This window comes from Hylaeus anthracinus, unplaced genomic scaffold, assembly GCF_026225885.1.
Source record: "Hylaeus anthracinus isolate JK02 unplaced genomic scaffold, UHH_iyHylAnth1.0_haploid 11989, whole genome shotgun sequence".
NCBI lineage: Eukaryota > Metazoa > Arthropoda > Insecta > Hymenoptera > Colletidae > Hylaeus > Hylaeus anthracinus.
The window spans coordinates 554,648-567,523 of NW_026534337.1; the positions used below are offsets into that span (position 1 = coordinate 554,648).

General features: G+C 40.7%; 1 protein-coding gene across 2 annotated transcripts in view; it reads right to left on the bottom strand.

The window, feature by feature from the left end:
* LOC128888008 (uncharacterized) overlaps positions 1 to 12,876 on the bottom strand; it is a 365,762-nt gene that overhangs the window by 285,085 nt on the left and 67,801 nt on the right. For both annotated transcript variants that reach the window (XM_054144586.1, XM_054144588.1), the window contains exon 8: positions 2,750 to 2,862. In XM_054144586.1, the coding sequence (XP_054000561.1) occupies positions 2,750 to 2,862 (113 nt within the window). The remainder of the gene's footprint in view (positions 1 to 2,749; positions 2,863 to 12,876) is intronic.

Genomic DNA, 12,876 nt, shown 5'->3' on the forward strand with positions numbered 1-12,876 from the left:
GCATTTTTCTGATGTAAATCGCATATAAGCTTTCTAATAAAACGAAAATCAATAAAATCGGTGTGTGTACAACTGAGATATCGTAAAATCATGTCATGAATCTGCCAGAAATTGTAGGTTTTTCTTCTGATTCTCATTCTGATTCTGATTCTTATTCTTTTCGTCAACACTTAGTCAATAGGAGCTAAGATCATTCGTCGATTCGTCGACTCTTGGAATCAGTCTGCAAGGCTCGTCGGTCGGAATTGTAATATGGCTGTCACTCATGCCGCTCGTTCATTTCTAACCTGTAACTGTCAGTTTGGATTTGTGACGTTTGGTTTCTTGCAACAAGACTTTGTGACATGCATTATGCGTACTTTTGAAAACTTAAAGGACTGAAACTGGAATTATAATACAATAAATTGTGCGTTACCAATAGTGGATCTCTTTGTACATTTTCCCACTTTATTTATTAACATTTAAATTTGTTACAACAAGACTTTCTGCCATGTGTTCTGTGTGCTTTTGAAAACTTAAGGGACTGATTCTGGTATTGTAATATCATAAATTGTGCGTTATTCATATGACATTATTTTATTTGTAAATAACACATACAAACCATATTTTACTTGCAAATTAATGTAGAGCTTAAAATAAAAATACATTTGTCTTTTATTATAGTAAGCGTAGAGTCCACAATATACATAATGTGTCTGAAGCCAGATATAGGAAAGAGACCAGCTTCAGTCCATAAAGTTTTCAAAAGTATACAGAACGCATGGCAAGATGTCTCACTGCAAGAAATTTAAATGTTAAAGATGAAGTGCTAAATGAAAAAAAGAAATCAACTATTTGTAACGCACAATTTATTGTACTAGAATACAGTTCATACGTTCACAGAAGACATGGCAGAAAGTCTTCTTGCATTTAAATGTTACTGATAAAGTGATTACATTTTTTCTTTCATAAATTTCCTGCAATGAGACTTACTGTAATGCGTTCCGCGTACTTTTGAAACCTTAAAGGATTCAAACTGATCTCCCATTTTCTATTATTTGAAGTCATTCACTATAGAAATTAGCTTTGTAAAAAGAAGTGAGATCCCCATAAAAAACTTCAAAAAAGTAAAAAAATTACGCTAAGTACATGAAAAAGTGGAGGACTTAAAGAGTAATCATAGAAAAATAGAAGATCACATTTTTATGGGGATCTTCTATTTTTCAATGATAACTCCTTGAGTCCTCGATTTTTTCATGTACTTGGCGTAATATAAACCTACCTGAAAATCTTCCATACTGCAGGAATGTACACAAGTACACTGACGGACAAAACTTAATGGACATTGTTTTACAAAGTTCGAAAACATGGAAGTTTTCAATCAATTTTCGTGGAACTTCGTCAGGAGTAGCTTTAAATTCACCAGGTTTGTTCTCGGTATGTTAAGGATCAATGCTAAAAGACCCAGTTTCAAAAGTGCCTATGAGGCGCACGACGTGAGCGTTTGCATTTCCTGGATCAGGGAATTCCAGGGAATGCATTGAACCCAAATTTGGGACTGTAGTCCAAAAATTGTGGATTTTGGAGGGGGTGGGGTGTTGTGAGGGGTGTGTTTGCCCGAGAGGGATTTTCAGGGGTGCATTTAATAATATGAGACAATCATAATTTGATAGCTTAGACAAAATTTAGAAATCTACTTTTTGCCAGCTTTTCGGGCCAAATGCCCCACTGTGTGTCGTAAGCTGTCCGCGAAACAAAAATATCGTTGGAACTAAATACAAATGTTACTGAACAGATACGGATCGTGTCGGACGTGTGTGAACATGTCCATTTAAAAACAACAGGAGAATATTATAATTACGGAACTGAACGGTACGGAACTGACACGTTACGGAAATGTGTAAATGGACCTTAAAGCGGTTCTCAATCGACCAGAAAAGTCGTTCGTGGATACGGCATCGCTTGTGAAATGGTTCTGTGGTGGTTGTTGTGTCTGTGGAGAAAGAGCGAGAGAGGGGAGAAAAGGAAGGGAGCGTTTCGTCCTGGACCTGCTAATGGAATCGTCAGTAAGGCTTGCTAGCAGACCCGTGCCTTAGACGCCGGGATATTTGGAGGTCGGTCGGGAAGGGCTTATACAGGGTGTCCAAAAAGTCGGGGAGGAGCCGGAAATGGCGTGTAGCTGAGACGATTCTGAACAACAATTTCCTTTGCAAAAATGTCGGATGGGGCTTCGTTAAGGAGATATTAAGCGAAAACCCCGACCAATCAGAGCGCGCGTAGATCGATCGAGCGGCTGCGGTAGCGAAGGCTACGCACTGGCGGCCGCGCTTATACGCGAACAAGTGACTCGACGTGCATCGAAGGACATTGACGCTGCCGCCTAGCGCGTAGCCTTCGCTACCGCGGCCGCTCGAACGGTCTACGCGCACTCTGATTGGTCGGGGTTTTCTCTTAATATCTCCTTAACGAAGCCCCATCCGACATTTTTGCAAAGGAAATTGTGGTCGGAAGAATCGTCTCAGCTACCCCCCATTTCCGGCTCCTCCCCGACTTTTGGGACACTCTGTATAGGAATGTTAGGCGGACCGAGTACTTGTGAGAAACGCGCGGGACACACGGTTTCCCTCTGGTGGTGAGGAGCGGAGGTGCCACCACAGTTCTTTAAAAATTTCAAGAACCGCGTCTTACAATACACTTCTAATGTGACGCAATCCTCACTTTCCATGTACATTACTCAAAACCGCAGAATGTATAGGACAGTGCCACTTACCGAAATGGTGTCGTTCCTTTCGTTCCAAAACGATCTCTCCCAGGTAGCAGACACTCTTCCTTGCAAAGGATACGCCGATTTCCTTTACGGTCTTCATGTTTGTCAAATAGAAACTGTTAACAAAAAGGAAAATGAATGGATGTTGTAATTTCTCTATTCTCTGTAGACACATGACATTGAGTCTTTTGAGATTAATGTGTAAATTGAATAATGAGTAAATGAGCATCTCACGCCGTTATCGCCACAACTTCATAGTAAAAATGATGTTTTTTCTATCCACCACGGCGCGTGTTTTGCAACTCATTCTTCTTTCTTGTGCCGAAAACCACGAACGTGTTTTTTTGACAGAGGTAAGAATGGGAAAGAAAAGAAGTCGCTGGAGTGATTCCGATGAAGAAAATAAGGAGAATCGCCCCGAAAAACGATTGAGATGTCTGAAACGTCGCGAAAGAAAAAGGAAAAGGGAGCTCGTAGAAAACGAAGTGAGTATGTTTGTCTATTGCAGCATATCAAGAGGGCGGCTGTTAGTAGTCATTTCGTTTCGATACGTAATGGCTAGGCCGTTACGAAAATCGAATACAAATTCGACTCAAGAAAGTCTTTTTTTCCGCACAGGTCGATTAAGGGAGATTAGGTCTCTATGCGAGCGGGTGAGGCCCGCTCATGTAGGACAAGGTCCGAATAACTGTGTTAAATACATTTCGAGAAATGTTGAAATGTCTGTAGGATATTTTCGAAAATGACTCGCATGGTTGTGAATATAGGGATACTGTATCCAAGGGATATCCATTAAAAGGTTTGTTTTTCGTTTGTTCTTCGTTTCCATAAAACAAGGGCGTTCGAGTTCAGAGGAGTCCTCGAGTTCAGAAGCGAATTCGAGGTTAGGCTCGAGGTCCAAATCAAAATCGAGAGAAAAGTCGCCAGAAATAATCGGTGAAGCACCGTCGAACGCGAACATTATAACGATGCTCAATGCTACGTCAATCGACGAATGGTTATTCGGAAACCAGCTAGATGAAAATATAAAGACTGCCAAAAATTTGGAGCGTTCATCCAAACAAATCAAGGCCGTTAGTAAGGCATCAACTAATTTACCGACAAAAAATTTCAAGAGTCCGCTCCAACAATGGAGCTTCAAACAACGGGGATCATCGTGGGGCGAGCAGAGGAAGACGTATGCATCGAAGAGCTCATTGAGCCATCGAAAAACCGAGTCGAAGAACTACAAGTTCTCACGAAAAAGACGCCAGTAAGTGCAATAAGTATGTTGGCGGGTCGCCTGAAACATTTTTACCATGCTTGGAGGAGAATAACTACCGACGACGGAGTCTTGGGCTGGGTCCAAGGGGTTAAAATACGATTCGAAATACCGCTAGTGCAAAAATCAGTTCCTCGGGAACCACATTGGTCAAATTCTGAAAGATCTTTAATCGCAGAACAGGTTGACAAATTGATCGATAAAGGGGCTGTGCTGAAGTGTGAACGAGCCAAAGGGGAGTTTATATCACCAATTTTTGTTACTCCAATACCAGATGGTTCTAGTCGCTTTATCCTCAACCTAAAGAATCTTAATGAATTTATTGATGCCGAGCATTTTAAATTGGAGGATTTGCGAACAGCTCGAGACTTAGTATCTGAGGGGTCGTTCACGGCTACGCTCGATTTAAAAGTCACGTATTACGTAGTTCCGATTGCTGGAACAAAAAATACCTTGGAATTCTGTTCTGCGGTGAGTGTTTAGAATTTTCGTGCCTGCCGTTCGGCCTCAATATAGCGCCATACGTATTTGTTGTGAGAGCGTGCAGGGGATGGACTGCCCTCGTGAGGTGGCGCCCCCCAACGGTAAGAGCAAGAGGGGTTAAGCAGCCATACTCGAGAGTGTACTGGACTCGATCATAAAGGCCAGATATACTTTGACGTTCTCCTATCGTTGGCGAATTAACATTCAGATCTCGCGCCGATCGCGATCTCAACTCGCAGGTGATAGCGGCAGCACCTCTCGGACGCGTTTTGTTCACGCTTTCAGCTCGCGCTTTCTCTCTAGATTTTCAGTCATTATCGAATTTCAGTCCACGTCTTATTAACAGTTTCAGTCCACGCTAGTGATTGGTCTTATCAGCATATCAAATCGGTATTCTGAGTTTTCATTGTATATATTGTGTAAATTCTGTACTGGTTTTCGTTTCACTTAGTTCAACGTATTCGTTACTGACCACGCAGTATTTCTTTTGTATATACTTTCTTTGTGCTCTGTCCTATTGACAATAAACTCTGTGTAAAAAACTATGTGTGCCATACTTCGCAGATTTCACAGACCACGTGCATTCGCGTACACTTATATTTCTACTAATTATACACCTATCTAAAGGAACGTTATCCTTATCGACATCCATTACCAATACATGGTGGCAGCGTGCACACATGAACCCGTAAAATGCTAAATGAGAGCCAAGAAATGGTCGTGTCGCCAGTAAACATAATCTCCGCGAACATTCGCACGCCATCCGAGTTCGACTTTGGCAAGCCGGAATTGTGGCCATCATGGCTAAAAAGATTCAACCGTATTAACAAAACGATTACTAAATGCGACTATAAAGGTACTTTATTAATATTAACAGACTGCTTCACTATTGGTAGTGTTTTATGCTCGGTCTTTCCTCATCGAGGGCCGAACAGCGAGTGATGCCCTTGTCCGCCCAAGTCCTCGACCATTCGGCTTTTGTTTATAAGGCTGGCGTCTTATTGCTCAGCCTTTTGGTAGTATGGCCGGCCGCCGAGTTGCTTATATAGCGTCCACGGCTTCTTTGGTCGAACTTTTGTTACAACCGTTGTCTCTCTGTGGCGAATATATCAAGCAAAACTGATAAGGAAAAAATAGATCTCCTATGTTATGTGATGGGTGAAAAAGCAGAGAACATTCTCAATTAGATTTCGCCTAATGTGACCGACACTACGACGTTAGAAACAGTTCAAGACAAATTTACGGACACTTTAAACCCAAGAAGAATATCATTTTCGAGAGACACAAATTTAATACCAGAGTGCAAAACGTGGACGAATTAGTGAACTCATTTATTACGGCATTACATGCGCAAGCGGAACTGTGTGAATACAGCACGCTTAAAGACGACCTGATTAGAGACCGCATCGTAACGGATGTGCGAGATTCAACAATGTCTGAAAGTTTACAACTTACGTCCAATTTTACTTTTGAAAAAGCGATTACTATAGTTCGACAAGCTGAAAATCAAGCTAAAGAATCGAAAATTTTACGCAAGAACCTGTCAACAGAACAAAACTACGATGTAAACTGTGTGGACGCGCAGGACAAACAAATCCGTTATAGAGACAAGGCGATTTTAGATAAGAGCGAGGCGAGCAAAGGAAATTCCAGCGAGTCGACGTGTTTCCGCTGCGACCTACCCAAACACGTCGATTCGAGGAAACGCCCGGCGCTGCGGCCGTCCTACCGAAGATGCTAGAAAACGGGTCACTGGGATCGCGTCTGCAGAACAAAGTCGGTGCGGTACATGGAGGACGCAGATGAGGTATTCGATGCCTACGTTCCATTGGATTCAGGTCTGGGCTGACCAGATACAGGTGCAGCCCTTGCTCCGCTTCTGAATGCCGGCTCTGCCCGGCCCACTACTCTTACTACTTACTTACTACTCTTTCAAATCTTCTCCGATTTGACAACGAAAGCGTGATTAAAAAAATCTGATTTTTCAGGGATCTGTTAATAAAGCATTCGCGCGTCCGAATCCATGAACGGCGTTGACGTGGGGTTACTCGTTCACCCTGCAGATGGGCCTGAAGTTGGAAACGAGTTTTTAAAAAAATCCACATTTTTGTATTTTATTGCCATTCACGCGGGAAAAAGACATCAAAACTGTGTCGCCCCTGGACTGTTAGACATGTAATCCACCCAACGTGATAACATTTCAACCCTTGCACTTAGCGATGGACCACCCCCTACCTCTGCCCCTCTCACTTCAGCTTCGGGGGCAGTTTTCGAAATAGGATCTTTTCGGCATTCATCCTTAGCATATTGAAAACAAACATGGTGAATTTCATCGCCCTCCGATGTGTGAAAGTGCTCCCTTACGAAGGGGGTTGAAAATTTGCGAGCTGTTCCACCCCTCCCCCACCCCCAAAAGGGTGCCTATGGGGTGCACGGTATGGGTGATAGCATTTTCTGGATCAGGGGAGTCCAGAGAATGCATTGAGCCAAAAATCGAGACCGTCGTCCAAAAATTGTGGATTTTAGAGGGGTTTGGGGGTTGTGAGGGGTGGGATTGTCCGAGTGGGATTTAAAGGGGTGCTTTTTGTAGAGGGCATCAAGGAGAGTCGTCCTAAAGTTTTGTTTAATTTTTTCAACCTCTTCCGTCATTTCTGGTACCTTTAGAAGTGACGTTTTTCGACGCTCCCCACTTTAAGGGGGTAAATTGACCCCTTCACATCAAACCTCGCCAATGCAACTGTGTGCACACCCAGAAGACACTTGAAGACTATTCCTCACGAGTTTTACTGAAATTGGTTGAAAACTCTCATAATTATAAACATTTAAAAAAGTGTTCCGGTAATTTTGTCCAGTAGTTTATATATATATATATATTGCAACGTAATTTCCCGACACGGACCGCGATCCGCGTCGGGAAGCGTGCAAAATGAGAGTTTTCCGACTTCTCACTCCTTTACGGGAAAACCCGAGAACCAGGTATCAGGAGATACCGGCGTGAGAAGCCGAACGTCGCGAAAATTACCACGACTAGCGATCCGGATCGCGGAAAGGGGCGTGGATCGTCGGCGACGAAAGGAAGTCTGTGAAAGCCGTCTTCACGGCAAGACAGGGCGGATTAACACAGCACTCGTTTAAAATAATATAGAATATATTGTACGCGAAAGATGTTACAGAATTCGGTGTACACTGCCGAGCTGTCGTAGCGTCAAAGGTCACCGGGACGACCGGTAACCGACACGAGAATTACACGTGTGGATTTCGTTCACGATAGCCCAAATTCCGTCGCAATTCACACAAAAGCGACTTTGAAAACGATATTCGGACAGTCTTGACGCGGTCGCGGTGGACTCGACCTTTTCGACGAGAACGTTAACCGGCAGCGATTCACACACGTGCGCGTTACAATGGATTCGCGACGAGATGTTCGTTATTCCGTTCGATATCCTACGGAACGGCGATTGAAACTAATTACGCTATTTCGCTCGACGGGGTGCTCGCCAGCCACCAGGAAACCCGAACAATTCACGATATCCTATCCATGAGCGTGAGGTAAAGGAGGAAGCGCTTACCGTACCGTCCACCACGTGTGTCGCTGACGAAATAGGACGAGCTACGCGAGCTCGTCGCACGCGTTGGCTCACGCGCTTCCCCCCAGCCTCACCTCAATGCTCGACGGCACGCGGCACTCTATGGCGGCCAAATTCAAATCGCGTTATCGGCGCGCTCGTCATCTGCGGTCGTCCAGTCTCGTCCCTCGGCGACTTTGGTGGCGTGTCGGTGCTGGCATCCCTCGAAGACTCTGGACCGGGCCGGGTCTCGGTGCACTCGAGAACTCGGCTGACTTCGCTATTCTAAACGGCCTCCTGCGCCCTGAAGGTCGTAGCGGAGTCCAGGGGCTGTTACCAAGAATCTCCAGCCCCTGTCCATTTGAGCTTCGTCTGGCCAGTCCGTGCAGCCGGCACCGGGTTGGACGGAATCGGTAGCCTCTAAGCCGCATCGCTCGGTGTTGCCGTCGTTACCCTAACGCTATTGCCCTTCAGACACGCAAATTAGTCATAACCCTGGGTTATCCTGGTGGCGCTCGTGATCTTGGTCGGTCTCGTTTCCCGCGGAGAGTTCACCTACTTTGTAACGCGGCAATCTGCCACGTCACAATATATATATCTAGTTACAATACATAACTTATTGTATTACAATAATATGGAAAAAGAAAGGTCAGACTTAGTCCTTTAAGTTCTCAAAAGTATGCACGATACATGACAGAAAGTCTTGTTGCAAGAAATTTAAATGTTACTGATAAAGTAATTACAAAAATATAGAAAGTGGGAGATCAGTTTGAATCCTTTAAAGTTTCAGAAGTACGCGGAACGCATTGCAGGAAGTCTCATTGCAAGAAATTTAAATGTTAAAGATGAAGCGAGAAATGAAAAAAAGAAATCAACTATTTGTAACGCATAATTTATTGTATTAGAATAAAGTTCAGAAGTACGCAGAACGCGTGGCAGAAAGTCTTGTTGCAAGAAATTCGAGTGTTAAGGACAAAGCAAGAAATGAAAAAAGAAATCCACTATTTGTAACGCTCAATTTATCGTATTGCAATATCAGTTTCAGTCCTTAGAATTTTCAACAGAATTTTCACAATGCATGGCAGAAAGTTTTGTTGCAAGAAATTTAAATAATGAGAAAATGAACAGAGATCCACTATTTATAACACATAATTTATTGTATTACAATAATATAGAAAAAGAAAGGTCAGACTCAATCCTTTAATTTCTCAAAAGTAGCCATGACACATGACAGAAAGTCTTGTTGTATTTAAATGTTACTGATAAAGTGATTACATTTTTTCTTTAATAAACTTCTTGCAATGAGACTTACTGTAATGCCTTCCGCGTACTTTTGAAACCTTAAAGGATTCAAACTGATCTCCCATTTTCTATTATTTGGAGTCATTCACTATAGAAATTAGCTTTGTAAAAAGAAGTGAGATCCCCATAAAAAACTTCAAAAAAGTAAAAAAATTACGCCAAGTACATGAAAAAGTGGAGGACTTAAAGAGTAATCATAGAAAAATAGAAGGTCCCCCTAAAAAAATTCAAGAAAGTAGAAAAAGAAGTGAAATCGAAATGAACAGCCAGTACATGAAGGTCCTTGTAGTGCTTTCCCACTATGCACAGTTAAAATGCTGTGTTCAACAGTGCAGACGTTCAGACAACTCATGTAAACTGACTGCTCCGCACTTTGGCAGTGAAATGAAGGAGCTAAATAGTGTATCAACCAGAAGCTGAGACTGTTTAGACATTTGCCTAGATGTCCGTGGCCTGGAAGTCAAATGCTTGGCGTGGCCAGGCAAGGTCAAGATTTTGATGAATAAGAATTATTTTAAAATGTAAAATAATGAAAATGTACTCATATTGTCAGCGTTTTAAACTGACAAATTATCTGAAAGCCTGTGAGAGGAGGGGTATCGGTATCGATGAATGACCTTAGAAATAATTTAAAACGCAATGCAATGGAAATGTACTCATATCCTAGGAGTTTTAAATTGACAAATTATGTAAAAGCCTGCGAGAGAGAAAGTATGGGTCTTGATGATCTGAGAATGGCTTAGCTGGCCACGCCAAGCATTTGACTTCCAGGCCGCGGACATCTAGGCAAATGTCTTGTAAAATTTAAGCTATTGAGATAAAAACGAAACGAAAAGCGGTAAGAACGGGTACAAACGATTCCAAAGAATAGGGAAAAACAGATTTAAAAAATCTCAATGTCGGGTGCTGACTATTTAAAAAATTTTTTTTATTTATTAATTGATGAAGGTAGAAACGAAACTATTGATGGTAAAATCAAGTACAAACGGAATGCTATCATTTTCTATAAAAAAAAATAGTATATTATGCCACAAGGACGTAAAATTCGATTTTACGCACTACTGTGATCGCTGCGCACGAGTGTCCGGTGAAGTCGGACACGAGTGACGTCCGATCACACGAATGAGTAAATCGTACGCCCGAATTGCATACTATATTTATTGCAACACTGTGTGTAAAATTCGTTACATATGTACCTGTACATCATTGCTGGGCAGACTTCGCCTGTGGGGGTTGAGTATCACGTTACCGTGGGCGTAAACGAATCGGCGGGCTCTGAATCGGTCCTTCGCGGGCACTCGTGCACATTATTATTACTACTACTATTATACACACTTACTACTACTGTTTTCAAATGCAAGTTCGAAGCACGTCGGCAAGCATCGGATAATATACGAGAACCCTAAATAAACTATAATAAAAATAACAAACATACAATAATATTACATTCTTAATTAATTATTATTCTATTCAAATGTGCCCATAATTATAAAAGTGATTTAAGTCATATATTTCTTGTTTCGAGATATTTAATGAATCGCATTTGAATAAATTAAAAAATATTTTTATATTATGCGACATTTTAATTTATAATTTTATTAGTCTTGATTAATGGAAATTTATTATAGATATAAAATTTTGTGTGAATTTCATAGGAAAATGTTGTTTTTAAAGCTTGAATTGACTTAGACCAATTTTAAAATTAACTGAATGTCCTATAATTGACTTAAAGTAATAAAAAATTGTGATTTTTACTTGAAACAACAACTTTAACGAAATAATTTATAAACATTTATCAATCATTTTTAAAAAGTAATCCATTTTTATCATAATTTCGAGTTTTTGTATGGTAGTAAACACATAAGATCTTTATGTTTTTCTTCCGTTACTGGTCTAGTGGTGTTGTATAATAGAAGTAATTGAATATTTTCGTATATTTTTGGTCTTCCTCTTTTAGGTGAAAGATTCCAAGACTTGGAATTCAGAATCATCTAAAGAAGTCTTATAAAACATTTTATAAGGTTCATTTTTCAAGAATCTCATCCATTGAATTTTTAGCCAAGAGACAGATTCGCTCGCGGTATTATTTACTCTCCTTGTTATTGATTTTTCAAGTGATTTCGTTGAAATAAAATCCGGCTGCGACATTCGTTTGATCGAAAATGTATTTCTTTTTCTACAATTTTCGATCAATTCATAGTAATGTTCAGGATTGTATAAGTAATTTGCTTTTTTTATTTTCATCTCTATCAAACCAAAATCACGGTCATTCGGTAGAAAGGAATGATCCGATACCAAAAATTTGTGGTCTATCGTTTCAATATTATTATTCGACGACTGGGCAATTTCAGCTGTGTCAATGCTACTTTAATGTTGCGATTTTGGCCTGAACAAGCATCACTGTAGTCTATTACGTGTTTTTGGGAAGCTAAGATATCCTCCATATGCGCTAAAATGCACGATGCTACTTCCTGTGCACCTCTTGAAACTGTTGTTTCATCCCATACATACATTTTGACATTGTCATCATGGAAATTATGGAAACCCAAGTTGTATACGTACATGTTTCGCTTATAATAGGCTAAGGAAACAGACAGTTTAGGTTACAGAAGTGCTTTTTGCAAATCAAAAGAGAATCCATAATATTCCCTGGAATTTTCTTTTGATCTCTTTTGGTCCTCTGCAAAACAGTTCCTAGCTCGTTCGGCATTTTGTAAATGTACATCATGGCTTTCTCTAAGATGTAATTTCTCTTCCTCATTATTGCAAACTTCGATTTTTCCTTTGAGTAAATCACATTTTTGGCCTTTGTCTTTTCGAGGAGCATGGAAATTTAAGTTAAATTCAGTGTTAAATGTTTTCCTGTAAATCCATTCCTTAACAAAGGATTGGTTATTTTCTTCACATTTCTCTACATACAGGCTATACATTTTTCGAATATCTAATTCAGGACTCAAATATTTTCGACCAGGAGTGTGATGAGCTCGGGTATAGTGACTTTCGTATGCTGGGAAACTTAAAATATGCTCTCGTACAGCTTTTATCTTAATTTCGTCTGTTTTTCGCGAAGATCCAGACATCTTACCACGATGATCAGTTCCAGGAGTTTCAGCATTCAGAGCACGACTTAACCGCCCTACAGAAATTTTATAGGTGTCTGAAAAAAACTTTCTGCAAACCGACACTACTTCTGACTTATTGCTTCTTGACAGAAAATACTTGTAGCTGCATTTTCTCATGGATTTTCCAAAAGTTCTGGGGCGCCTTTGTTTTATTAATTGTTGATGAACTGTAGTACACAGGTATAGATTCTGGGTTTCAAAATCTTAATACTGTTCCTTTTCTCATTTTCTCATTATTTAAATTTGTTACAAGACTTTCTGCCATGTGTTCTGTATACTTTTGAAAACTTTATGGACTGAAGCTGGTCTCTTTCCTATATCTGGCTTCAGACACATTATGTATATTGTAGACTCTACGCTTACTATAATAAAAGACAAATGTATTTTTATTTTAAG